The sequence below is a fragment of the Raphanus sativus genome, chromosome 8, assembly GCF_000801105.2.
Source record: "Raphanus sativus cultivar WK10039 chromosome 8, ASM80110v3, whole genome shotgun sequence".
Classification (NCBI taxonomy): domain Eukaryota; kingdom Viridiplantae; phylum Streptophyta; class Magnoliopsida; order Brassicales; family Brassicaceae; genus Raphanus; species Raphanus sativus.
The window spans coordinates 2,958,968-2,985,711 of record NC_079518.1 but is presented as its reverse complement, the minus strand read 5'-3'; the positions used below and the strand labels follow the sequence as shown (position 1 = coordinate 2,985,711).

The following is a 26,744-nucleotide window of genomic DNA, read 5'->3' as shown; positions in this document are numbered from 1 at the left end:
TAGAAAATTTCATTTAAAAATATTTTTGAATAACATAATATATATTCTTTTGAAATAAAAATATTTCTTTATATCTTTATTTTCTTAGATGAACAATATATATATATTGTATATAATGTCATTTCACAATTTCAAACAATACAAAAATATATATTTTTCAAAGTAATAGAAATATTTTTTATATATCTAACTATTTTCTTACATGATTACATAAAATAATTAAGTAACACAAACTGATATATGTTTGATTGACTACAAATAGTTTATGATCAGTTAGTATTATTGAAATGTTTTATTTATTTTTTCATATATTTATTTGATTAGATCTTTGAATTACAGCAAAACAAATTTTATAAATTATATTCTATTTATATAATATAATTTCTAAAATACAATCACATAGTTTTTGTAAACTGCTTATTTTTATTGGATATTAAAAATAGAAAAATTTAACGATAAACATATTTTGATCAAATAATTATAAAACATTTTAAAATAACATAACACTATATATTTTTAACTGGGTAGATATATTATATTTTATCGTTATTAAAATTATTTTTTTATTAATATTAAATTTTGTTTTTAATTTTATTTTTTATGTTTTTGGAACTTAATATAACCATAATCAAAATACCAAAGCGGAACTGAATTCTAATTTTGTAAGATTATTTAAAATAAATTTCAGTTCATTGTTTAATAAATCTAAAGCATAAAATTATTTAGAATTTATATTATATTTTAATTATTTTAAATATTGATATGTTCATGAGTTTCCAAAAATGTATTAGTTACTTATGTATATGTATGTAACTTCCTAGAACTCTTCGCTTTGTTTTCTAATAATAGTTTTCCTTTAAACCAACGATAAATATTATGAAAATACATGCAAATTTAAAAGATAAATAAAATTAATTTTATTTTACTTAATTATAATAAAGATAATTATAGTTTGAATTTAGAGACATAAATGCAATATACCAAAATGATAACTAAATCGACTGTAAAAATCAAAACCGGTTAGATATAATATATCTAATTTCATATCTCTAATTAAAGTAATATAATATTATTAATATAAACTATGCATACAAATTATAAATTAATTTTAAATTAAAAATAAATAACAATTAATTATTATAGTATATTTAATTTATAAAATTTTATATCCGTGCATGAGCACGGGAAAATCACCTAGTATATATATATATGAAATCTTCAAATTTAAATTGAATGGCAACATAAACACAAAGATCAAAACTAATTTGATGTAAGGGACAGTTTGAAAAACTTGTTTTAGTTAGACATGCAAATGTGATTGCCAAAAAGACATATTAGACATGCAGTATTCGGCCCGAAACGTTAACAAAGCCGGCCCTTTATGGATTAAACATAGAATTAAAAAGCCTGAACCATGACCCAATTATTAGTAAGGATCCAATCTGTTGTTTCGTTGAGTTAGTATAAGAGCAACTAGTTCACGTGATGTTGTGATTCTACATATTCGATCAACTAAGGTGTGCTTTGACCAATTAAACTACAGTAGTATATCGATAAACAGTTTTCAGATAATACTATCAAGTCTATCTAGTACTTGGTCAGTCAAGGCTGCTAGACTAATAACGGTCTAACCTGTTTTACCTCATACAAGAATCACGTCAAAGGCCACATGTATATTTAAATAATACGCCGTAATTGACCGTAATTTATCACCTTTTCCCCCAAAAAATTAAGAGAAAAAAAACATAAATAGCTTTTGTTATTACTCATATAAAGTTATAAACACCTATCAAATTTGTATAAAAAAGGTATCCATCAAATCTATCTGCATTTACAGTGAAAACTGTTGGTGTAAAGGTAGCAAAATAAACCTCACATCTGTACAAAAATCCTTGAAATATAGTTACAATCTCCAAGTTTCATTTGATCCATTCGGTTACAAACCTTTCTATAATGCAACGTTAATTAACTGAGTCTAATTTCTATAGTAAGTGGAATATCTTCGCCAAAAAAATCGTTATACATGAAAGCCTTTGATCGTAACACCATACGTAAGTATGTTCCAGAACCAATAAATCATTCAACCTATATAATAATTGCGTTTGCATAATTGTTTTTAATTATGCTGATTCAAAAAAAAAATCTGCGCTTATCCATATAGTTTTTTTTTTTTGAACTGGGCTTATCCATATAGTTCATACGGAATCGCAACACTAAATGTTTCTGGAACATATATTTTAAAAAGACAACATATAAGAAAGCCTCAGTTCAAAAAAAAAAAAAAAAGACAACATATATATTTTCATTCTGTGTATATATGTTCGCATATATTTGTCTACACATATAAATACAACAAGCATCTCGAGATTCAAAAGGCAAATTACTCAGAGACCAAAACAAGAATACCAGATACTAATTCTTTTTTGTCATCACAGAAAAAGCAGATCATCAAAGTATGTCTAGAGTGAGGTCTGAGCCGACGAAAGTTGTTTTCATTAACACACAGTATGTCCAGACAGATGCTCGGAGCTTCAAGTCAATTGTTCAAGATCTCACCGGTAAAAACGCTGTCGTCGCTGAGGGGCCTTTCGAATTCTCCGGGCAAGGGTACGGTGGAAAAGATTCACCGCAGCAGTTTTTTCGGCGGCGGAAGAGAAGCAGAAGCAGGTGTAGAGGCGACCGAGTTCGATAGATTTTTCAGGGAAATGCCTCGGGTCGGCGAATTGTATAATCTATGGTCAGAAACTTGAATATGAAAAAAAAAAAAATTATTTAGTTTATTTTTCTCGTGGATATCATGGCCCATGGGGTCTCATCTTTGTATCTCAAAGCCCTTGTTTACTAGATTAAGAGGCCTATGTAAACACGAGTGAACCTAAAATCCCCTTCTTATTATTATTTGAGGAGATCATTTAAAAATAAACCTTTGTCTTATGTGGGATTTACAAGTGTGTCATTTCTTAGGTGTCACAACCACAATCCACCTCATAACCTTTTTGAAAAAAACCCTCTTCAATCTAGACTAATTACATATCATGCCATTACATTTAATATATAGTATATGTTTCATTTTATCCATATTCATTAAAGACAAACAATGGAATTTAATGAGTTGCTAGATAAGGAAAATATCAATATTGTCAATAATTATATTCTTCGGTTATTATTTAACCATTTAAGAAAATGGATACTCGAAATCAATAAAAAAAAATGAATTAGTTGTGGGTGTCTTTTCTGTTTCTTTCAAAAAATGTTTTAAAACAATGGAAACTTTGGATCGATTTTCCGAAATGAAATTTATTGTTTATATTATATACAATATTTTGAGTGATGTAATCGTTGAGAGTTTGAGTTTACACTATTTTATGAAATGTTAAGTCAATGTATAATGTTTTCGGAACCATGATTACAAAGATAACTTCAAAACTAAAATAATATTTGTAAATTATTAACATTTATAATCGTCAGCCACTTTTCGTGATTTCAATTATGTTTGAGTCAATGAATTATATTTAAGTGAATCAAAAATAAACTTAATGAAGTAAATCTTGGTGTCAAGTCAAATATTAGTCACAAAATTTGAGTTAATCAATCATATATGAGATTTCAATTATGTTTAGTCTATATTGTATTCTTTCCTATTTTAGAGCTAGACTGATGTAGAAACGTAAATCACAGGCCAAAAATGATCACAATAACAACAGCGATATTATGAAATCTTTCACAGTAAAGTAATTTTTATCAATCAATTATTTTCGGTATTTCAATTATGGTAGTCTATTATATTATTACCAATTTTAGATGAAAATATAAGGATTGATTGTGATACATGATAGTAACCTAATAAATTTTCAAATTAAAAAAAATATGCGACTGATTACTGATTTAATTCTTTTTTTTTCAAAACTTACAGTAATGTCGTCATTAAGTGTGTTGCTTATGGAACACTTACTCATGTTTTCTAAAAATTTATGGAATTCGACAAATGCTAACGTCGTACTTTGTGTTTTATAGTTTTGGCAAATTAATTGGGGAAAAGGTAATTTATTATATTCTTTTAAACCGGTTGAGATAATATTATCTGTATACTTTTCTAAATGTTTTTTTTATCATGATAAGGTCGATTCAAGAATTTGACTAACATTGATCGGTTTTTTTAAAGTTCTGTTTGAACCCAATGATGTTCCAGAAATTGATGCTTTCAGAAAGAGGTAATATATTTCTCTTAATTACTTCACATTTATATAATTCTTTGTAATTTGATAAGCTTATATTCTTTGTTATTGTTCTTTATAGGATTGCAAACAGAGAGTTTTGAAGATACTTTCCACATCAGTTGTTGTTATTGATTGTTTTGTCTGCAGAACTTTTTTTTTAAGTTCTAATTTTCATAATTTATTATTATAATGTCTACGTTTTGTTTTTTTATGGAAGAAATAATTGGATTCTCTATTTTACTTTTAATATTCAACTCATAACTAATTGATATATGTGTTTACTATTTATTTACGTTTTTAAGATTATATCTAACTAATGATCCAAAATACTTAAGAAACAATGTAACTAACCATATACAAACAAAATCAATTTAACTCACTCCGTTATTGTATAACATGTAATATATGTGACCCCATATTTACTTTCTGAAAATAAATAGTATAAATATTACAATTTTAATAGTCTATTTACTCCGCGTAGGGTGCGGATCATCGTTTTATACTTTATACTATAAAATGCTGTATGATATTATGGAAACATAAATTTCGATATTATACTTTATACATAAATTTTGAAAGTGTCCAAAGTATAATAAAAACTAGAATTTGATCTACGCCTCCGCATGGATGTTGATTTAATTTTTGTTCAACGTAAACTCATAAACTGCTGGTTTTATAAGAAAAACTCATTTACATTTTTATATTTGCAATTTACATACATAGTAGAATATATTATGATGTTTGATAATAATATTTTTATTTGTACGAAATATTATATTAAAAATCTATAACTTGATGCAATTTGATGCAATTGTACTATTCATATATTGACATGTTCTTTTGTAAATTTATTTTAAAATGAAACAATATACTAATTTTTGCATTAGTTTTCTATGAGTTATTTATGATATTTTATTTATTTCAAAATTAAACTCTCAAAATTTTTATATTCGACTAAACTAAATAAGGGAATATTATATTTAAATATATATATATATATATATATATATATATATATATATATATATATATAGAGAGAGAGAGAGAGAGAGAGAGAGAGAGAGAGATAATCCCATAATTTAATCCCAAGATTTTTTAACTAAGAAATCAACATAAATGCTAATAGACAAATAATTTTGACCACATAAATTATTAGATTCTTTAATATGGTCAAATCTCATAGTTAATATTGTTTTCATATTTGTTGATTTTTATTCATAAAATAAAAGTTAGGTATTATTCAGATTAAATTTTTGGCGATATTATATATGTTTTCTTTCAAATCGAGGTGAAATTAACACTTTCAGTTATTAGTCTGTTCGTTAGTTAATGTTTACTAAGGAAATAAAAAATAAATCTAGAACCAATTAATATCATTTTCCAAATATTCTAAAATTATATTAAAAATAATAATTTACTTGGTCGATAATTTGTAAATTTATTTATTTTAATTTATATTTAAAATAAAAAAATAATTCTAGAACCAGCTAATACTTTACAAAAGTATTAGTTACAAATTTTTTTAAAAAAATATTAAAAATGTGAATAGCAATCTATATGTTATCATAAAAAGTTAGTGACATATATATTACATATTCTACGTGTTTTTTACATCATCTCAATCTCTTTCTGACTAAATTTGGTATGCAATTCTATATTTTTGACCGAAATAAAGACACCTATTATTTCTTATAATACATTACAAATCATAATCATGTCATTATGATAATGGCTATCATCCCTATAAATCATAATTATGTCATTAATTGTGTCTATATTCATTCAATTTTATGGGTTTAGATGAATCACAATGTCAATCATGTCATTAGTCTTAATATTATGAATTGATATTATGAAGTACATAAATTTTAAAATGAAATTTTATAATAAATTGAAATCCTTTAACTTAAGCAACAAGACATTGAGACTAAGAAATCCCAATAAATGTTAATAGATTAATAATTTTATTGTTCATCAATTTGCATATGAATCAAAAAGATAGACTATGACCGTAATTTAACCAAATTTGATTAAATATTAAATTTAAGTTTCATAAGAAAATTTAAATAATAGTATTCTAAGAAAAGATATATATTAAGGAAATTTAAATTTGACCGTAGTTTATGCAATATGGAAAAATAGAAAATTGATGTACGCAATCATCATAAAGCATTTTGGTTTCGGTTAATAAAAAAAAGTTACTATAAATTTATTTAAATTCTCATAACTAATTAAAAAATCACTCACAAAATTCGGGGATTTTATTGAGAAACATTATTAAACAAGTTTTTTAAATAGTTAAACATAAATTTAACCAATTACACAAGTTGTAAATTACTATTATTGATTTACTTTCACAAAATTTACTTCAACTACATCTTACCTATTACACAAGTTTTTAAAAAAATTGAAGCTTACTTTATATAATATGCACAATGTCCTTCAATGTTTCATTATATAATATGTATGTAATATTTGTGACTAAAACATTTATCATTCTAATATCTATAGATTAAAAATTTAATCTTTATTTAGTAGAGAAACTTATATAATAAAAATTAAAATATATAGTATTTGCAAACTAAATATGTATATGTGTTTAAATTTTCTTAATATGTATAATCATCTATATATTGAGCTAATTATTTGTAATTATAATTGTAGATCGAAATCTATTTTGAATTTATGATGAACCTAATCGATTTGAGTTTAAAATTTTATCAATCTATTTATATCTATAAAAATGTAATGCGGTCATCAAGTGAACTTTTATCATAAAATAAGTTCTACAAAAAAAAATTATATTTTACTTTAACATTACTGGAACCATTTTTAATGGTTTTAAAGCCAGTAACTTAGTATTGTTTCCAAAATCGAATCACTTTGTCTTAGTCTTCTATGTAGCTGTGGGAAAGCTTACAAAAAAATGTTGTAATATTTCTTAATTAATATATAAGGGATATGTTGGATGACAAAAGAAAATATAAGAGATGTTAATATATACAAGGAAACTAATGTCATGCACTTTTTTCAAAAAAAAAAGCATGCTTGGAGGAAGGATATCTTGCAAACTTGGGGTTATAATGATCATGCAAAGCTATGAAATATACGAATTGTGACTTTACAAGATGTGATTTTGATGTTTCAGCAGTGTCTTGATTATTAGTTAGAGACTTCGAGCTGTATATTGTGATGGGATCGAAATAGAATAGTGGAGGATGATGCTAAGGGACCGAGTAAAAGAATTGTTAGTAGTTGTGGAGATGTCAAAGAAGGACGAGAAAATGAAGATTCACATGCTTTGGTCTCTTTGGTATTAAATGAGAAGATAAAATAAGAATTGAAATGTGGTGGTCATCTTTGGGGCTTCAGGGTTTTAGAGATTTTTATAGATTTTCACATGCCTTTGTCTTTGGTTCTTGAATATTATCAAGTACATTTTTTTACTTCTCTTACTTTGGAAAATCGTCTGTCCACGTACATTTAATTTCCTATAACTAATAAATCTAAAATGTTTTCTCTAGATGTAAATGTGAGTACTGTTGTTTATTATAGTCACTTCCTGAAATTTGGTCATATGTTACTTTAAACCTTATCCTGGCCGCGTGGGTTATGTTCCAAATGGTAGAGTTATCAACTTTTAATAAAATTATTTTTAAATACCATTAGAAGCTTGTACTAAATTTTGTTTCTCACATTAACATCTAAATTTTACATGATATAGCCCGTCTACAACACTAGCTATATAATGTCACTGGCCAAAAAGTGAATCCAAATTAGTTGAATTTTTTTTTTACCTTAATAAACACCATATTGGTTACTCGAGGTGTTGGAGATCACAAAAATGTCGAAATCAGGGAAGACTAGTAAAAATAAGATTTTTTTTATCAACAGTAAAATAAGATTGTAAGTTGAAATTTGTAGAAAACCGACAAAAAAGAAACTGACAGAAAATGTTTGATTTGTAGGTAAATGCATGTGTGCGTATTATTATAAATCCCCATTTGTATATATGCATTTGTCTAAATATATCTATCATGAAATTCATATTAGTAAAAGTCAAATGATACAACACTGATGGTCTCAGATTCAGTTCTCGAACTTTTCATACATAATTGCATCCTCAGTTTCTCACTATTACCAGTTTTTTGGTGGTCTAGAATATCCAATCTACCCATAGAAATTGCCAGTTTTTGGTGGTCTAGAATATCCAATTTACCCATGATAAAATATATCCACTCGTGTATCTTTTTATTACACACTAATAGGAGTAGTTTGCATGCTGAAAAAAGAAGAAGTTGAAATTATTCAAAAATTGAAATTATTACTTTTTTGACCCTTCTTCTCCCCCAATGGTCCATCGATTTTTAAAATCTCACTACCCCCCATTTCACCGACAGCTTTATTTCAAATCTTCAAAAACACATTTATCTCTCTCCCTCTCTATAGAGTATAGACTTCTTGGTTTTCGAGACTTTCTTAAAATGAAGCTGTTTGTTGTCATTGTGGGTCTTCTTCTGGTTTTATGTCCTTGTTCCTATTATTAACTAACTCACAATCATCCAACGAAGCTCTTTATCTTGCTTTCTCTTTTTCATATTTAATTTACATTTTTTTCTTTCTATTTCCATATTTTCTTTAAGTCACCTCCTGAATTTCAACTTCAAAGTTAAGTTTCTATATTTTTCCTTCTTATTTTCTTGAAAAGTTTGAAGATTATTATTACCTTTTCCCCGACATGAGTTAATGACTTTGATAGTTGCTGTAATAAATGACATTCTGCTTTTTTTATTTATGCTTCAGCTTTTCATAACTGCTTCATTACCCCTTTGAGCTTCCTGCAACTTTTTACGTAAATCCTCTGCAGAAAATCAAAAATGCCAAGACCAAGGTAAATATTTTCACTACATTTGATCTTGAGTTGTTTATGATCTGATATGATATATGAGTAAAGTAATGATGTGGTTAATAAAGTTAGTTTTTATTTCTTTAGAGTTTCAGAGTTGTCTCAGGGGCAAGCTCCGAGGCTGAGGACTTCCTCTTCTACGTCTAACTCTAACTCAAATCATCCCAACCGTCTGCTGAGTTCTAAGTTTGGTGCTGACCGTAAATCTCCTAGAAGCGGTGGTGGTGGGCCTCCTCCGCTTGGTCAGAAGAAACTTGGGGGCCGAATATCGGATCTAGAGTCACAGTTAGGGCAAGCACAAGAGGAGCTGAGACTGCTAAAGGAGCAACTGGCTAATGCTGAAGCTGTGAAGAAACAAGCTCAAAATGAGCTTCATCATGATAACAACAACAATTCCACAAAACCAAATCCTCTGGCTGGAGTGGAGGGTTCTGCTTCTGAGGCAGAAGCAGTTGATAGAGATGAAATCCGCGGTGATTTGGAGAACGAGACAGATGTGTTTGAGGTTCCTGTTGCGGTAGTGAAAGAAGAAGATGGGAAACTTGTTGTGAAGGAAGATGAGATCAAGATGTTGAAAGCTAGACTGTATGATATGGAGAAAGAACAGAAGTCACTAGGCAAAGAGAACGAGAGCTTAAAGAATCAGTTAAGTGATGCAGCTTCTGAGATGTCTAAAGTGAAAGGTAACGAAGATGAAATGGCTTCAAAGGTGAGTCAGATTGGAGAAGAGCTGGAACAAAGCAGAGCAAAGACAGCTCACCTAGAGGAGAAGCTCGAGTCCATGGAAGAAGCAAAGGAAGCTTTAGAAGCTGAGATGAAGAAGCTCAGAGTTCAAACCGAGCAGTGGAGGAAGGCGGCAGATGCTGCAGCAGCTGTTCTCTCTGGAGAGTCTGAGACGAACAGTCAAGGTCGGTCAGGGGCAGCAGGTGGTGGGTTGTTTGACCAGAGTGCGGTGGTTGGGTTCATGGATGATGATTCTGATGATGCAGTGGGAAGTAGTGGGAAGAGGAAGAGCTCAGGGATGAAGATGTTTGGTGACTTGTGGAAGAAGAAAGGGCACAAGTGAGATTGCAATGACTATGTTTTTTTGCTTACCATTTGTATTGTATTAATTTGGAGACTTTTGTAAGTTGGTCGGCTTCATGAGAAGCCAAATTTATCAAATTCAAATCATGTTTAGCACCTTTCATAACTATTAGAAATCGGGTCCTGGGCTCGGGTTATCGGGTTGTGTTTAGTTTTGGGCTAAGATAACCGCATGAAGCCCAATTACCAAGTTTTATTGAAAATGAGAGTCATCTATAGCGAATGTCTATAACATGACATGTCACGTTTGTGGGATGAGCTTGGCTAATTTATTTACTAATAAAATCCATTAGCAAAAGACTAATACAAGAGCAAATGATAAAATGTTTTTTTTTATTATTGATTTGTAGGAAATGTGTTTTATCATTCATTTTTGTGATTTGACATTCGATTATAAGTTAAATAACATTTCTGATCTATATTTTCTTTTTATTCTGTTGATATTTTTAAGCGAAACAAACTTATGACCGTCGGATAGAGTTTTAAGATCATCCAACAACAAGTCATTTTCATACCCTTTTTAGAGCTTACGTATTCCTGGCAAAAGTATAAAGTTAATCATATTAATTAGCAAATCCAATGTGACATGTATGCTTAGGACAAGGCAAGTTTAATTTTACTTTCTCTAATTGTAGTTACGTAATAATTCAATCCAGATCTATGACATTACAAAGAAATATTCCGACATTAATCGTCTCAAACTATGCCCTAATTTTAGTTTAGTTTATCAACTAAATTGTCTGCTTTATAATTTGTTCTTTAAAAAAAAGAAAAAAACAGCAGCCTTAACAGGACGGAGAGTGTGAGAAGAGAAGAGCACAAGACGAGGAGAGAGAGAAAGACAAAGAGACTGTTTGTGTGCGTTACCCATTCGAGGAATCAAAGCATCTTTTCTCGAGCTCTCACAAAGAAGAAGAAGACAAGAGAGGGGCAGAAGAAGAAGATAAGGGTGAAATTAGGGTTTCTCTCTTTTTATTTCGCATTTCATCATCTCTTTAGATAAGAGGTACAAAGCTCAACTCTTTTATGTATGTTGGACCGTTTCTCTCAGCTTTACTCTTTTTTTTGTCAAAATTTCTTGTTGAGCTACTGTAATAAAATGGGTTAGTGAGTGTTTGAATCTTAGACTGGTAGAACAAAGGAGGCTTTTTTTTACGAGCTTTAGTTAGATCCGTGTCCGCTCGAGAGTGATTTTGAGCTGCTTCGTGGGATAATGTGTTAGGGTTCTTATGAATTTAAGCTCCTTTCGTTTGGATCGCGAGTGTTTTCCCTCTAGTTTTTTAATCTATGGAGCTGTCTAGTGTCTGAAAGTTAGGATCTTTCGTGCTCTATTTCTTACATTTGGAACTCACTTTTTGCTTCAGATTTAGTAAAAACTGGGTTCTTCACTGATATTGCTTTTATTCTATTTTGGGGGTTACTTCGATTTGTTAGTTCAGAGAGCACTTGTGAGTGAATTGAATCTGTAGATCAGATGGTTGCATGCCTGGGAATCAATCTATGAAACTCTTCAGTGTTCTGTGACAAATGTTTGTTTAATGAGTAGAAAATGAACTGATTCAGTTGGTTTATTTAATTGCAGTGCTGTCCATCTTGGGAGATTAACTAGCCTGAACCTGGAGATAACCTGGAGATAAGATCTTACTGCGTCTCATAAGAGTGTTTTTTTGGAGATTTTATGGCTGCGTGAACTCTTTGTAGTCCGAAGAGAGAGACACTCACAAAGCTGTAAAACCGGGTCATGAATGCGTGGCTAGGAGGGACATGCTCGAACCAAGGGGAGCGGACATACCTTTACTGTTCTTGGTTTTGGTTGTGTTTCCTGTGGTAGCTTACATATTATTAGGAAAATGGAGTGATATTTCTAAAAAGAGAGGGAGGGCTAACTTGCTGGCTCAGATGGCAGCTGAAGAAGCTTTGAGGGCTGAGATTGAAGTTAATGTGAACAGGGGTGTAAGATTTGTGGCTGAGAATAGAGCTCTAAGAACCAAGACCATGTCCGTTCCTGCTGTGAGAGCTGATTTTGTGGCTGGTGTGAGTGCGACTGTCGCTGAGCAGCAGAGATCTGAGTCTATAGCTGCTACGTGTGGGGTCCCTGTTAATAAGGAGATTCATGTATGTGCAAGGTGTTTTAGTCCTGCTAAGACTCGCTGCTCGAGATGCAAATCTGTTAGATACTGGTAATATATATTTCCACCTCCCGTTTTTAATTTCAGATTCGTTTTAAGAGATGACATTATTAACCCATGAAAGGACTTGATTTTTTGACGTTTTTGGCAGCTCTGGGCAGTGCCAAATAATTCACTGGAGGCTAGCTCATAAAGACGAATGTATCCCTGTGGAGACTTGCCCTTCTTCTTCATCTGAGAGGGCTTCCTTTGAGAATGATTCTGTTTTGCATGACCAAGACATGGATGCTTCAATGTATAGTAGTAACAGTACTAAGCAGAAAGCGAAGGGAAAGACTTCAAAAAGCTCTGTAGAATTTGCAAGCTCGGGTGTCTCTACACCACAAGTCAACACGCAAGGGAGAAAAACCGTAGGGAAACCAGATCCTTCTTCCAAGTCCAACCGAGAATCGTTTAGTGGTGAAGCTGCTTGTCCTGATGGCAATAACAAGAAGGGTCACACTAGACTTAAGGTAAAGCTGTTCTCAAAACATTTTTTTTTATCTCCATGTATTAGTTAGCCAAGACAGTTATTGTCTCTTGCTAAAAGTCTCCATGGTGCTTGAAATTTAAACCTAGTGACTGTGTTTGTAGTCGAGAAGCAACATCGGTGCTGTGGAAACAAATGCTAGAAGGCATTCTGTTGATAACTCTTGTATGCAAATGAATGGGCAAACTTTTGGAAGTGGTAATGGTATGCAAGAAAGTTGTGAAAGCAATATGGGAGCAAGAAGCTCTTTTGGTTGTCCAAACGCACAATCTCCTGCAAACGGTGAGTCCTATATCCACAAGCTAATGAAAGTTACTCTAGTCGAGGCTAATACAGTTTTAAGATTTGCATTTTCTAATGTGGATTGAAATTAAACCAGGGACCAGAACCGCTACACTGCGCAAATCTGGAGAACAGTCATGCACAGAGACGAGTAGGAAGGGACAAATCGCTGCAGTATCAAGTAAGTGTTTCTCTGTGGTTTTTCTTTGACACAATAGTGTTCTTTTTGTAGTAGTGTGTCTCATGTTTATTATGTATAATCCAGAGACTGTTAGGTCTAAGGATACATGCGTTGTTGAAGAAAGCAATGGCATCTCCTCAACCATGGGGTTAATGAAAATGATGGGTTTAAGAAACTCTACAAAGCATGATGATCGACATCAACACCTGAGAGTTAGTTCCCTGTAAAAAATATATATATATATATATCTCTAAGTTTCCTATTTTTCTGAGTCAATATCTCTTGTTTTTTCAGATGCTTTTTCCATACGAGGAGTTTGTCAAGTTCTTTCAGTGTGAAGTGTTTTACTTATCACCTAGGGGCCTTGTGAATTGTGGAAACAGGTATTGCCTCAGTTACTTCTTTTTCAATATTTTTAATTACAAAATTGAGCATTGGTTGTATAACAGGAAGTTCCGTTTTGTGTAATGCCTATATGCTTTCTTAACTTTACTATAACTTTTTTCTTCTCCAGTTGCTATGCAAACGCTGTGTTGCAGTCATTAACATGTACCAAACCACTTGTTGCTTATTTGCTTCAACGATCACATTCAAGATCTTGTAATGCTTTTTTCCCCAGTTAATCTTCTCGCATAAGTTGTTACAGGTTTAGTTGACCTCTTCTGATAATGATAATGTTAATTCTTTCGGTGTAGGTTCTGGGAAGGATTGGTGCCTTATGTGTGAACTTGAGCAACATGTAATGATGCTTAGAGAATCTGGAGGTCCACTCTCTGCTAGCAGAATCCTCTCGCAGATGCGGAGTATCAATTGTCAGATTGGTGATGGGAGTCAAGAAGATGCTCATGAGTTCTTAAGGTTTTTTTTCTTCTTCCTAGTCCTTTTCAGATTTGACATTTTAATTTTGATTTCTCTTATATCCATTTTTACTTTGGATGTATAGGCTTTTGGTTGCGTCTATGCAATCCATATGTTTGGAGAGACTTGGAGGCGAGACTAAAGTGGATCCAAGACTGCAAGAAACCACCTTAGTTCAACATATGTTTGGTGGACGTCTCCGCTCAAAGGTCTTTGAATCTTTCCTAGCTTTTGATTTAATTTTTTTTTATAACCTTCTCACTGTTTCCTTGTGCTGCTTTCTTTCTCTGAAAAACCAGGTGAAATGCTTGAGGTGTGGTCACGAATCAGAAAGATACGAGAACATAATGGATCTCACACTAGAGATATACGGATGGGTAGAATCTCTTCAAGATGCTCTCACTCAGTTTACTAGACCAGAAGATCTCGATGGAGAAAATATGTATAGATGCAGCAGGTGTGCTGGATATGTTAGAGCAAGGAAAGAACTGAGCATTCATGAAGCACCAAACATACTCACAATTGTTCTCAAGAGATTCCAGGTTTTAGTTACTTAATACATGTTTTTCCTCTTGGCTTACTTTTGTATTTAGTTTTAAATCTTGTGTATATGTAGGAAGGAAGATACGGGAAAATAAACAAGTGTATAAGCTTTCCTGAAATGCTAGATATGATACCATTCATGACGAGAACCGGAGATGTTCCTCCGCTTTATATGCTTTACGCTGTTATAGTTCACTTGGATACTCTCAACGCTTCTTTCTCCGGTCATTACATTTCTTATGTCAAAGATTTGAGAGGCAACTGGTTCAGGATTGACGATTCCGAGGTAAAACCTCCTCCTCTTCCTTAGATGCAGTTAGAGCCTAACTGTTTCTCAACTTATGCTACTAAAACTCTGCAGATTCATCAAGTGCCAATGACTCAAGTTATGTCAGAAGGAGCCTATATGTTGTTCTACATGAGGTAAGAGTTCATGCCAGTTCTTCTTCATTTCCTGTGTCAAAGATTCTGAGAAATGCAAAATCTTTTTTTGCAGATCGTATCCGCGTCCTCAACACAACGGAAAAGCTCAGGTTCGGCATTCACAATCACAACCAAGAGACGAGATGAAGGAACAGAGGAAACCGGTTAACCGCTTCATCAAACCGAGAGCGGACCACCACAAGAAGAACGTAGAGTCATCAAGCGAGTGGTCTCTGTTCACGAGCTCAGACGAAGCTTCGTTCACCACAGAATCAACCAGAGACTCTTTCAGCACCGTGGACTACACTGACGGTTGCAGCAGCGTCTTGGACTCTAACTCTCCTTTCTCCATCTTCAACAACTTATACCACCAAAACGTGGAGCCGTCACCACACAACACGGTCGCCTGCAGAATGTTCTCAGGTACCGAGCCTGAAACCAGGTATTTCGTGGAGGAAGAAACGAACCACAACAACACGGTCGTGATGGACTCTCCACCATCATCCCTGGATTATTACCAGCAGAGTATGTATGTAAATTATGAGAACAACCCAGGGTTTAACTGTCAGGATCAAACTTACAGTTATGAACAAAACTGGTAGTAGTTGTTGTAGTAGTAGTAGAAGAGAGTAGAGAGGATTCTGTTTTGAACCTCCCATGATTTTTAAATATGTTTAGATCTCTCTTAGGGATACTTAACTCGAGTGCCCTAATCCAATTTTTTTCTTTTTGTCTTTATGATATATCTAAATTTGGTTCAGGGCAACTGTTCAATCTCATATTACCATGTTCTCCTGTTTCTGTATCTTTTTGATCGAACGGTGAGTGATACTGAGCATCCAAAGAGCTGAAGAGTTGACAACGATTAAAATCAAGTATAGTTTTAAGCTTTTCATATTCTAATTGTTTGTTCAGGTCTCTCCAATGCCTAGCTGTCATTAATAGGTTAGAACATTCTGTCTCTTTGTAGTTTAGTGAAAAATTAAGATAATGTAGGGTTGCTGTTTAGCAGAAATGTGCAAGTAGTCAATGATAAAGTTGTGGCCATAAATTAATCTGTGAATCAGATAAGTGGAAGAACAAGTCTAGTTTGTTAATTCAGATTGCCACAAGCTAATTCCTTTTAAAATGAAGGTTTTATTTGTGGTAGTGATGCTTTTCTTGATGTATACATCTACGAGATGATCTTTTCAAATGTTATTACCAAACGCTGAGTGAAGGAAACTGTGCGGGTGAAACCAAATAAACTGCAAACGCAAGTTCACTATCTGAAAACACAATAGAAGTTGTTGTCTTGGAAATGCATAGTAAAGTATAATATTTTCAAAAACCATGATATCCTTTTTCTTCTTAGTCGATATAAGAAATACTTATATCGATCTTGCTTCTAGCATGCCATCATCTTCACTAGTAGAAGAAAGAGTCTTCATATTAACTGTTTAGCTAGGCTTGTTTGGACATAGGGTTCCAGCCGAAGATCAAGTTGGTGAGAAAACAGATTTGGTGAAAAGGAAAGAAAGAGACATGCTTTTGTCATGCTTACCACCTTTATCCGTTGATAAATATTCTCAACCGTAGACCCAAAAAGAAATATATAATTGTTTCCTTCTTATAAAAGAGATGTAAACACACCAAACATTTTCAGATTTACGTTTTCTTCTTACTTCTTAGAGGAGACAATATACACATATAACTGATTCTGATTTTTGTACGCCAACCATCATGATCAGTTTCCAAAAAGAATGGATACTTACACTTGTATCGTCGTGATCTTCTGCATCGCCTTGTTTGCTATCAATCTAGTGTTTTCTTGTTTCACTTGCTTCTCCATTCTTCATAGCTCCGTGACAGAGACAAACGAAGATTTGAGTGACCTAAAGAAGAATCTTATTGAACGGGAAGAAGGTAAACGAGATGATGAGAAGGTGATAGTCATTGCAGTCCCAAGTAACCAAGGATTCTCTGAATCCGTAGATGGTGATGATTGCGGTGGCCAAGTTTGCTCTCAGGATATTTGTGCTTGTTGAAGAAAGTTTGGTTTCTATTTTCATTATACAATCATGTTTTCCAATTTTTCTTTGATCATTCCTACTTGTAAATGGTTCAATACCAAGCTTGGAGTAGGAGTATCACATCTCAATATATACGTATATTCACCATGTTTTGATACATGATGCTCTGTAATGAAACCTTTTTCTTTCTTGAATACAGACCACACTTTAGGAAAAAAGTGATGGTGAATTTTTCATTCCTCTGTTTAATTTTTTAATCAGATTGTAGATTTATGGGATCTATTCTATTCCTTTCATTTTCTTATGAATGAAAAAAATTATGAAAAAAAATCTTTCTTTAATTTCCTCGAGGAATGAAATGAACACAAAGTCATATATTTCTGGATTTTTCATTTCTTTGACTGAATATTTTTTCAGTATTTTATTAATTTTCCCATTCAATTTAACAGTTACCATTTGAAACCACTGATTTTTTTTTGCTTTCAAATATTTGAATTAATAACTCTTTTCTTCTTAACATAATTAATTGTTCAAAGTCTAATTTTCTCTGGCTAAGAATTAAAGGCAAAGGGCCAAAGGCTCCACTTTTAGATGGGGAAAAAGAAGAGAAAACAAATTGCACTCACTGAGAGTATAATTTAAAGAAAGAAAGAAAGTATAATATAAAGATTAACAATGAAGTTGATAGTTGATAGTTGACAATTGTAACTGCGAAATTTAAATAAAGAAAAGGAGAAAACAAGAAAATGAATTTGCTTATACATTCAGATCTCTGAATTTTCTCCAATTTGGTAGCAGTATTATTTTTGTTCACTAGTCATAAAAAAAATTAGGTCACATAAATCATTTCTTGATAATTGATTAGTTAGATTGATTGTTGATAAAAAAAAGTTAGATGGATAAGAAACCAATATGAAGCTTTAATGATTAAGAGAAATTAATTAATCTCATAATCCACAACCACATATTTCTTAAACAGATTTTTAATAAAATACTACTAATTAATCGTAATTATTAAATACCCTAGTCAAACATTTCAGTCGGTGGTTGTTAAGGCACAAATAATACTTCCGTGTCCGAACCATAAAAATACACGTTATCTCGGGTCCAAAAGAAAATAAAATAAAAAAAATTAAAAAGACTTCTTCGATAGTTTCAACGCGTTGCAAAAAATATCTCCATCTCGATTAGTCAGAGAGAAAGAGAGAGCGATCGAGACGAAAAGGAGGAAGAAGATAAGCTGAAGAGCTAAAAGGATGGGTCAAGGAGAAGAAGACAAAAGCAAAGGCTTCGCTGATGAAGCAGGTACCCAGCATCATCATCATCAATACGGTACGTTTCAAGGTGTTTCCAATTATCCTCCTCCGCGGCCGCAGAACTCTCCTCCGGTCACTGGATTTCCTCAACCCTCTGCTCCACCTGGAGTCTACGATCCACCCGCTCCTCATTACGCCCACGGGTATCAAACCGTTCCAGGTATATTGCTTCTCTTTGCTGAATTGAATTTTTGCTGATTCAGATTTAGGGATTTAGGGTTTGAATTTTAGTGAAAATTGATGACGATCTCGTCAGTTTTTTCTTTTCAATTGGGAGTTTGTTTTGTGATAATTTGACCTCAAGATCGTGTTTTTTTTTCTGTTGCAGTAGAAACTAATTTAGGGTTTGTATGATCAACAATTTAGAATTTAGGGTTTGCATAATTTGAGCAAAAGATGGTAAAGTTTGGAGCTTTGGCTAGAATTTAGGGTTTGTATAATCAACAATTTGAGCAAAAGATTTTAAAGTTTGGATCTTTGGCTATTGGCTAAGAATTTAGGGTTTGTATGTTCAACTATTTGAGATTTTAAAGTTTTCAGGAGCTTTAGGTTCCAGCAGTAGTTAATTGTCTTGGTTTTGTTTGTGTTATATAGTCTGTAAAGTACGTTGTTGTGTCATGTCTCATTCTTGTTCAAGTCTAAAGCAAAAGCAAGAGCATGAATCGATGCATCTTCATCATTTCTTATGTTTTAAACATATCTTGTTGTTCTCTGTTTTCAGTATATGGTATTGCCGAAGGAAGACCTGTGCATGTGCGACAACGCCGCCTTCCTTGCTGTGGAATTGGTCTTGGATGGTTCCTGTAAGTTCCCTCTTTGTTTTGAATCTCTGAACTTTCTCTTGCACATGGCTGCTACACTATTTACACTTGTTAGTTATCTCATAATAAGAGTTTGTGTTTGATCTTGCTGAAGGTTCATAGTTGGGTTTTTCCTTGGAGCAATCCCTTGGTACGTTGGAATGTTCATCATGATAGTTGGAAGGAGGATCGACCATAGGGAGAAGCCAGGATACATTGCTTGCACCATCGCTGTAAGTTATTCAATACTATCTCTCGTCTTTCATGTTTGTCCTTTGATTGCATTGGACGTTGATCAAAATGATGTGTAAAAAACACTTTCAGGCTATTCTTGCAACGATTGCTGTGGTTCTTGGTGTAACTAAAGGAGCAGAAGACTGGTGATCATTTCAGTCTGTTGTGGTCAAGTCAGAACGTTTGTATAGGTGTCGACAAACATTTGGTCTTGTATTATTATATATTCGTGGTGCTTGGAAAAAAAAGATGTAAACTTAACAAAAGATTCGAGTTATTTTATTTGCAAGAAAAATAAGATTAAAGATGGTTTGTTTATTGTTTCTTGGCCAATAGCTTCTGGTTCACCGAGTCTATAAACATATTGAAACCATTGTGCGTTCTATTCGGTTTAGGTCTGAAAAGCAACTCCTTCACTTGTACAAATGTGTCTCTGCTTTTGTGCACTTGCCCTTGGTTGTGATAGTTCAACTCTTTCAATAGCTTCCATCAATATATCTAAACCACGCTTCAAGTGGTTTTGGATCCTCTCGTTTGCTGAAAGCTCTTGTGGGAATAATACTTTCCAATCATAACACCATTTATGGATCTCTTCAAACTGAGGTTTAGAACACAACCAATGGTACAGTACAACACATCCGGCCACTTGGGGAAGAAGAACCTCTCCATCAAATCAGCCATTATATGTATTGGTACCGGCATTGCAGATCCCCACTTCATAACACAACTGCACTGGTGTATATTATGGTTTGCTGGGTTTATCTAAAACTCTTGCAAGGCCCGCTGAAGTTTGGGAATTATGTAACGTCGCATAAGAGATGGATCACTGACTTTGACCAAGTATTGGCAACCAAGGGTGCACCCAAACATGGATGGTAACAAGTTCCCTTCGTGGGTCCCAAGACTCAACATCAGTTGACAGTTTAGGCAGTGTCCAAAATCGTATCTAGATTCTAGACGGATGAAGGCAGTAAACGTTTGCCCTTTTTAGTACATTTATCTAATTTCAAATCTTCTTTCTTCTAAAAAGTCAAAAAAAAAAAAAAAAAATTGGTTCACACAGCAAATTACTAATTAGTATAAAGGCAATAATTTTTAGGAATAATTTATTTTCTCTAACCAACTTTTGTTTTTTTTGCAATAAGTATATACCTCCTCACTATGTCTTAAAAGAAGAGTTGCTATATTCGGTATGAACCGAACAAAACAACTTTTATTCTGTACAAACGACACAGATTTGGAGGTTTGGACTACATAACACAAAGAAAGGGACGTCCCACCTTTTTAAATGTTATAACAATGGAGCCGACTGTGACTCGACTTTTAGGTTATTTATTCATAAACGTTGTTACAATATTGAATTTAATGACTAAACTTGTATCCACAATAAAGAAATATGTGCAGCATAATCGCACGCATTGGTTGAGCCATGCAATTTAGTAAATGATAATGAACCTTGTCTACGTTTCTTAAAAGAGTAGATTGCTATTCATCGTCTCCAACGAACAAAGCCGCCTGGTTACATACTTTTTGTCTGCGACTAAATTACCTTTATCCAGCAAATATTATTTAATTTCAAAATACCTACCTAAATCATCACTCATGAAAATCAAAGGAATAAAAATAATAAAATATTAATTTTAGGTGACAATTGCGTGAGAACTCTCCTTTCTCTAACATAGGTAATTACGCCAAAAACAGATGCAAACAAAAAGGAAATAAAGTGGAACCTAGAAAAGTATTCACTGAGTATATATCAAAAATGAAAATAATAAAAAATTAAAACTACACTAAATACTCATACAATAAAAGCCACATGCATGTAGCGTAAGGAAGACAAAATTTAATTGTTGGAAACACCAAAGAGCTTGTTGTTATAAATTTATTGCCATTCATCGAATTATTATTTTTTTTTTTGAACTTAGCCATTCATTCATCGAATTATTACACATATCTTCTCTCTATATATACATATATACAGCTACCTCCATGGCTCCATCATATGTAGTCAACTGATGAGACTAAGCATCATCATTATAGTCTTGTCTCGTTTCTTTTCTCTCTTTCTCTCTTCTTCATAGATCAGGAACAAAAAGATAAAGATGATGGAGATAACTGCAGTAAGAAAAGTGTTCTTGATGGGGTTCTTGATCTTGATACTGAACTGGGTATGGAGAGTTGTGAATTGGGTTTGGTTTAGGCCAAAGAGGCTGGAGAAGTATCTGAAGAAACAAGGATTTTCTGGGAACTCTTACAGATTTTTGATGGGAGACATGAGAGAGAGTAACCAGATGGATCAAGTTGCTCACTCTCTTCCTCTCCCCCTCACCGCCGATTTTGTCCCTCGAATGATGCCTTTTCTCCATCACACTGTTCTTAATTATGGTATGTTCAAGTTTTATATGTTTTTTATATATATAGTACTTGAAGAAAATATGAATCTAACTAAATAAGAACCACCTAAACTTGGTCTAGTGTTAGATTCATAAGAAAAATATTTATTCGTTTGGTTAGGAGTTTCTCATCTTGGGTTCCTATTATTTTTAAGGTATGAACAGAGAGGGACTCAGAGCAAGGGTTACAAGAATTAACTGTGTATACATATTATAATGTTTTTATTTGTCTAATTGCATTAACTAAGATCTAAATCTGATATATTTCCTACTTATAATCAAAATCTAGTTCGCGTATGATAATAATAACACTCTTTAGAGGATCATATCAAATTACCTTAACCAACCCATATACTTGTATTGTTTTGTTTCAAATATAGAAGCTAAATTAAGAAATGAAAATAATCCAAATATATATTTTCTGTCTGATAGGGAAGAAGTGTTTCACATGGCGCGGACCGTACCCGAACGTGATAGTAATGGATCCAGAGACACTACGAGAGATAATGTCGAGACATGAACTCTTTCCAAAACCAAAGATTGGGTTTCATGTTTTCCTCAGTGGTCTTCTCAATCACGAAGGTCCTACTTGGTCAAAGCATCGAAGCATTCTTAATCCTGCTTTCCGAATCGACAATTTGAAGGTATTTTTCTTTAATTTGGTAAAATGATGTGATGAATGAATATGACTAAGCCAGGGTTTAAACTTTAAAGAGTTTTCTTACAACAGATAATTAGAGAATATCCCAACAGAGTACACAGTATTATGTACTGCGCATTTTGACTCCAGTAACTATCTTTCAAAAATAATCAGTTTTTTTTTTTTTTAACTCTGACACTAAGTGAACTTCATGGACGTCATTTTCGTCTCATTCTGTGATTTTCATCAAATTCATTCTCTTTTCCACCTTTTCCGAAAAGAATGAGTAACGTCTTTACTTGTTTTGCTCGTAGCTGAGAGTTTTGATCACTTAAACAACAATAAATATATTTTAAAAGATCAAATTAGTATTTTTGGTTCCAAGATAAAACAAAAAATAACTAAAAGGGTATTTATAGGAAAAAGAATAAACAGAGAACAAGTCCGCAAAGAACTAGAAGCCAACACCAATTATTAAAGTCTTAAAGGAAAGAAGAGAACATGCCAAAAAGGTTAAATCATACTATTTGAAATTAAGAATGTCCGACACATCATCTTTTTGTTAGGCCATCATTTCATTGCTTTCAATGAATAAATGGTGATATTGATATATCAAAAAAAAAAACATTTTTGTAAAATTTTGTATGAGACTGGTTTTAGTGTTTTTAACTGAAATCATATTTCATATTTTTCATGTTTTCAAAATGGACAGAGCATACTTCCAGCATTCAATTCGAGTTGCAAAGAGATGTTAGAAGAATGGGAGAAGCTATCTTCAGCAAAAGTAACAGTAGAACTTGATGCGTGGACTTACTGTCATGACTTAGCAAGAAACATGCTTGCTCGTGCTTCTTTTGGTGACTCCTATAAAGATGGCATCAAAATCTTCGGAATCCACCAAGAACAGATCGATCTTGGTCTCCAAGCTATTCGTTCCGTCTACATTCCTGGATCAAGGTACGTCAAATTTGATTTTTAATATATTTTGATGATATTTTAGATTAAGGTCCGTTCTCCATCTTCTTCCTTTTTCAAAAAAAAAAAAACTATATAATTTGATGATTCAACCCTTTTTGATATTTGCAATTTACAGATATTTGCCAACAAAGTTCAACAAGAGGTTGAGAGAAACTGAAAAAGACATGAGGGCTATGTTTAAAGCTATGATTGAGACAAAAGAGGAGATAAAAAGAGTAAGTACAAACAAAAATAGCGACTTGTTGTGCTCCATGTTGGCTTCAAATACAAAACAAGTACAAGAACAAGGACCAGATTCAGGGCTGAGTCTTGACGATCTGATTGATGATTGTAAGGCTTTCTATTTAGCTGGTCAAAACGTGACTGCTTCGTTGTTTATTTGGACACTTGTTGCTTTAAGCCAACACCAAGAATGGCAAAAGAAAGCAAGAGACGAGATCTCTCAGGTGTTTGGTAACAACGAGCCAGATTTCGAAGGGCTAAGCCACCTTAAAGTTGTAAGTAGACATTTTCAAAAACTAACGGACAACCATTAAAAGGGTTATTTATAACTTTTGTTTTCTTTTGATTTGGGCCATTAGGTATCAATGATCCTCCATGAAGTTCTAAGATTCTACTCACCAGCTTACTTCACATGTCGAATAACTAAACAAGAAGTGAAGCTAGAGAGATTCTCGTTACCCGAAGGAGTTGTGATCACAATACCAATGATCTTGGTGCACCATGATCCTGATCTTTGGGGAGACGATGTAAAACAGTTTAAGCCCGAGAGATTCGTTAATGGAGTTGCAAGCGCAACCAAAGGAAGACTCTCTTTCTTGCCGTTTGGCTCGGGACCTAGGACTTGTATTGGCCAAAACTTTTCGATGTTGCAAGCTAAGCTCTTTGTGGCAACGGTTCTTCAGAGGTTTCGTGTAGAGCTCTCTCCATCGTATACACATGCTCCTTTCCCAGCTGCAACCACATTCCCACAACATGGAGCTCATTTGATCATTCGAAAAGTTTAGAGGAGGTAGAAGAATAATGTTCTCTAGATATCATTGGGGTGCTTTTGTATATAAGAAGCAGATCCAAATCTAAATATTACAAAGTAAGCTGTTTTTATTACTCCTTTTATGACATGCAGTAAAAATATTTGTGTGTATTAACAAACAAGAGTGATGCATTTAATTTCTTTTGTCAAACATTATGTGAAGCCTGCTAATCAGCTAATCAATCCTTTCAAGAATAAACAAAGTATGAGATACTTTAGCATGGAGTTCTTTTGATTTTGAGACACTCACAGTTAAATATTAATACATTTATATATTTACAGATATTATTTGGTTGAGTTGAGAATCCTATAGCTCCGGCTAGAGAAACTACATTTCAGTTTACAGTTAGCCGGACATGGTTACTCCTGGTTCATTGTTCAACGTCTTTGGCTCACCCACAAAGCTTTTGGATTCAAGTGTAATGTGTCACTTTTGAGGTAATTGCTAGTCAGGTCAATCATGAAACTATTTGTTATTATGTTATCTTCGTTTAACTGAATAATTTGTCTCAAGTCAGTGCAGATTTTAATTAGTGCAAAATTTATTAGTTTTCCATATCGAATTACTCGCATTAAAAAAAAGAGGAGCTGGCGAATATAGATAGACAAGATAGAGAAGTATGTAAATCACAATTATTGTTAAGATGATGGTAATTAAAGAGACTCATACTATTTTATTAATCAAAGCTGCTTCTTTATATGTAAAAAAAAAAGAAGAATTCTATGGAAGTTTGTAATATCATCCATGTCACTCCTCACATACGCATTGTCTAGCAGCAAACGACAAATCCAAGCAAAGATAACCATATAACTATGCTAAAACACACATGATTCGTGATTCCTTGGACGACAAACAATCATACACAAACGAGCTTGCCTCCTATCTTCTTCTTAATTTATTTGGTTCTGATCAAGTTTGAAGGATCCCTTAGAACATATTTAGGCAATTCATACTTGGAACCTGCAAAAGTTAACGCCTCAACTACTAAACCAATAACCTTTTATAGAATATATATATTTATTTTATTTTATTTTACCTTTCTCATCGTAACAAATGGTGAGGTCATTGTTGTGAGCAATCACACCAGCACTCTCGATTATGGTTTGAGCGAGAGATAAATCCTCTTCTTCTGCTGCAGCTCTTAACGCATCCCAGACCTCTGTTTACATACAACACAAAGTTGTGAACACTTTGCCCAAATGGAGAGAGTAGATACATCTATGATGAATGTGTTTTTATTTCAGGTTTAGATAATGTTGATCATCACCTTTCTTGCCTCCATAGTGAGGAGCTGTGTCCCAAAACTCCTCTCGCATCTGTGTGAGCTCAGCTCTTGATATTGGCTGAGGATGTTTCCATGATTTTGGTCTTCGAATCTTTTCCTTTCTCCCTACAAACATACACAAAATCACATCACATCACACACCACACCACATACATGCTCCTATATATATGTGGTGCCCTAAAACGTTGAAAACGGACGCCTAGAAACTAAGAACAATCAAAAAGAAGATGTGTGTGCATATGATAATCTTACTATCATTTTGATCCGATTCATATATTTATTAAACTTTAGAAAGAAGAGAGAGTGAGGTTGTACCTTCTGCCTTGGCTGTTGAACTAGAACAACCCATTTGTCTTCCTTTGATAACCAACAACGAACGGAGAAAGAGAGAAAGAGAGAAAGACAAAGCTTTAAAGATTTGTAGACAGGTGTAGAAGAGAACGAGAGATATTTTAATTTGTACAGATAAGAGACAATGGTTTGCGTTATCTCGTGAGATCACAAGGTTGCTCTATTTCTTCTTTTTCAATACATAATGTTTGGTCTGTTCAAAGTGGGAAACTCGTGAGCCACAAATGTGTGGTAGTTTGGAATTTCATCATCTACCTAATTATGGTTAAAGATAAGATCATACCTTTTTTACTACAATATCTTATAGAATATTTTATACTATATATAACTCATATGTACTAATACCTATATGTAAAGCATATATTGTAGAGAATGTTTCTAGATATCCTTCTTACTCTGTTGTTCTATATATATCCTTTTAATCAAATCCAAAAAAGTTACTTTTTATTATTATGTACCATTACAAAAAAAAATTGTAGTTTTACGTTAAAGAAAATAAAAACATCTACTCAGAATTTGATTTTTTCCCCTCTTTTCTGGTATTTAA

At 32.9% G+C, this 26,744-nt stretch overlaps 6 protein-coding genes and 1 pseudogene across 6 annotated transcripts; 6 read left to right on the top strand and 1 right to left on the bottom strand.

The window, feature by feature from the left end:
- Positions 1–2,264: 2,264 nt before the first annotated feature.
- On the top strand, positions 2,265–2,895 carry LOC108836421 (VQ motif-containing protein 1). The gene is given in 2 exon segments (XM_018609578.2): positions 2,265–2,635; positions 2,637–2,895. Coding segments are annotated over 2 exon segments (294 nt in total). The 5' UTR covers positions 2,265–2,455; the 3' UTR covers positions 2,751–2,895.
- Positions 2,896–8,950: 6,055 nt separating this feature from the next.
- Positions 8,951–10,307, top strand: LOC108822392 (interactor of constitutive active ROPs 1). The gene is made up of 2 exons (XM_018595452.2): positions 8,951–9,108; positions 9,211–10,307. The coding sequence occupies exons 1-2, from the start codon at positions 9,095–9,097 to the stop codon at positions 10,187–10,189; spliced, it is 993 nt and encodes a 330-aa protein (XP_018450954.1). The 5' UTR covers positions 8,951–9,094; the 3' UTR covers positions 10,190–10,307.
- Positions 10,308–10,980: 673 nt separating this feature from the next.
- Positions 10,981–15,914, top strand: LOC108822388 (ubiquitin carboxyl-terminal hydrolase 15). Its single transcript, XM_018595445.2, has 14 exons — positions 10,981–11,215; positions 11,792–12,389; positions 12,490–12,850; positions 12,972–13,149; positions 13,247–13,330; positions 13,415–13,542; positions 13,625–13,713; positions 13,845–13,930; positions 14,026–14,188; positions 14,274–14,397; positions 14,488–14,730; positions 14,805–15,017; positions 15,093–15,154; positions 15,228–15,914. The coding sequence occupies exons 2-14, from the start codon at positions 11,974–11,976 to the stop codon at positions 15,754–15,756; spliced, it is 2,676 nt and encodes an 891-aa protein (XP_018450947.1). The 5' UTR covers positions 10,981–11,215; positions 11,792–11,973; the 3' UTR covers positions 15,757–15,914.
- An 846-nt stretch (positions 15,915–16,760) lies between these two features.
- LOC108822393 (uncharacterized) lies at positions 16,761–17,436 on the top strand. The gene has a single exon (XM_018595454.2). The coding sequence runs from the start codon at positions 16,897–16,899 to the stop codon at positions 17,179–17,181; it is 285 nt and encodes a 94-aa protein (XP_018450956.1). The 5' UTR covers positions 16,761–16,896; the 3' UTR covers positions 17,182–17,436.
- An 874-nt stretch (positions 17,437–18,310) lies between these two features.
- On the top strand, positions 18,311–19,834 carry LOC130498308 (60S ribosomal protein L18a-like protein). The gene is made up of 4 exons (XM_056991548.1): positions 18,311–18,642; positions 19,204–19,285; positions 19,398–19,515; positions 19,607–19,834. The coding sequence occupies exons 1-4, from the start codon at positions 18,423–18,425 to the stop codon at positions 19,664–19,666; spliced, it is 480 nt and encodes a 159-aa protein (XP_056847528.1). The 5' UTR covers positions 18,311–18,422; the 3' UTR covers positions 19,667–19,834.
- A 1,536-nt stretch (positions 19,835–21,370) lies between these two features.
- LOC108823039 (cytochrome P450 72C1-like) lies at positions 21,371–23,975 on the top strand (annotated as a pseudogene).
- Positions 23,976–25,211: 1,236 nt separating this feature from the next.
- On the bottom strand, positions 25,212–26,415 carry LOC108823040 (uncharacterized). Its single transcript, XM_018596268.2, has 4 exons — positions 26,162–26,415; positions 25,829–25,951; positions 25,598–25,720; positions 25,212–25,521 (listed from the first exon to the last, which is right to left on the bottom strand). The coding sequence occupies exons 1-4, from the start codon at positions 26,193–26,195 to the stop codon at positions 25,457–25,459; spliced, it is 345 nt and encodes a 114-aa protein (XP_018451770.1). The 5' UTR covers positions 26,196–26,415; the 3' UTR covers positions 25,212–25,456.
- Between the last annotated feature and the right edge of the window lie 329 nt (positions 26,416–26,744).

Excerpts from the sequence above, each read along its gene's own strand:
- LOC108822388 (XM_018595445.2), top strand. The coding sequence starts at position 11,974 with ATGCTCGAACCAAGGGGAGCGGACATACCTTTACTGTTCTTGGTTTTG. Across the intron at positions 12,390-12,489 it reads TGCAAATCTGTTAGATACTG|CTCTGGGCAGTGCCAAATAA; the intron begins GTAATATATATT and ends CGTTTTTGGCAG. Across the intron at positions 15,155-15,227 it reads TATATGTTGTTCTACATGAG|ATCGTATCCGCGTCCTCAAC; the intron begins GTAAGAGTTCAT and ends CTTTTTTTGCAG.
- LOC108822393 (XM_018595454.2), top strand. The coding sequence starts at position 16,897 with ATGGATACTTACACTTGTATCGTCGTGATCTTCTGCATCGCCTTGTTT.
- LOC130498308 (XM_056991548.1), top strand. The coding sequence starts at position 18,423 with ATGGGTCAAGGAGAAGAAGACAAAAGCAAAGGCTTCGCTGATGAAGCA. Across the intron at positions 18,643-19,203 it reads CGGGTATCAAACCGTTCCAG|TATATGGTATTGCCGAAGGA; the intron begins GTATATTGCTTC and ends CTCTGTTTTCAG. Across the intron at positions 19,286-19,397 it reads ATTGGTCTTGGATGGTTCCT|GTTCATAGTTGGGTTTTTCC; the intron begins GTAAGTTCCCTC and ends ATCTTGCTGAAG.
- LOC108823040 (XM_018596268.2), bottom strand. The coding sequence starts at position 26,195 with ATGGGTTGTTCTAGTTCAACAGCCAAGGCAGAAG. Across the intron at positions 25,952-26,161 it reads TTCAACAGCCAAGGCAGAAG|GGAGAAAGGAAAAGATTCGA; the intron begins GTACAACCTCAC and ends GTATGTTTGTAG. Across the intron at positions 25,721-25,828 it reads TCACTATGGAGGCAAGAAAG|AGGTCTGGGATGCGTTAAGA; the intron begins GTGATGATCAAC and ends GTATGTAAACAG.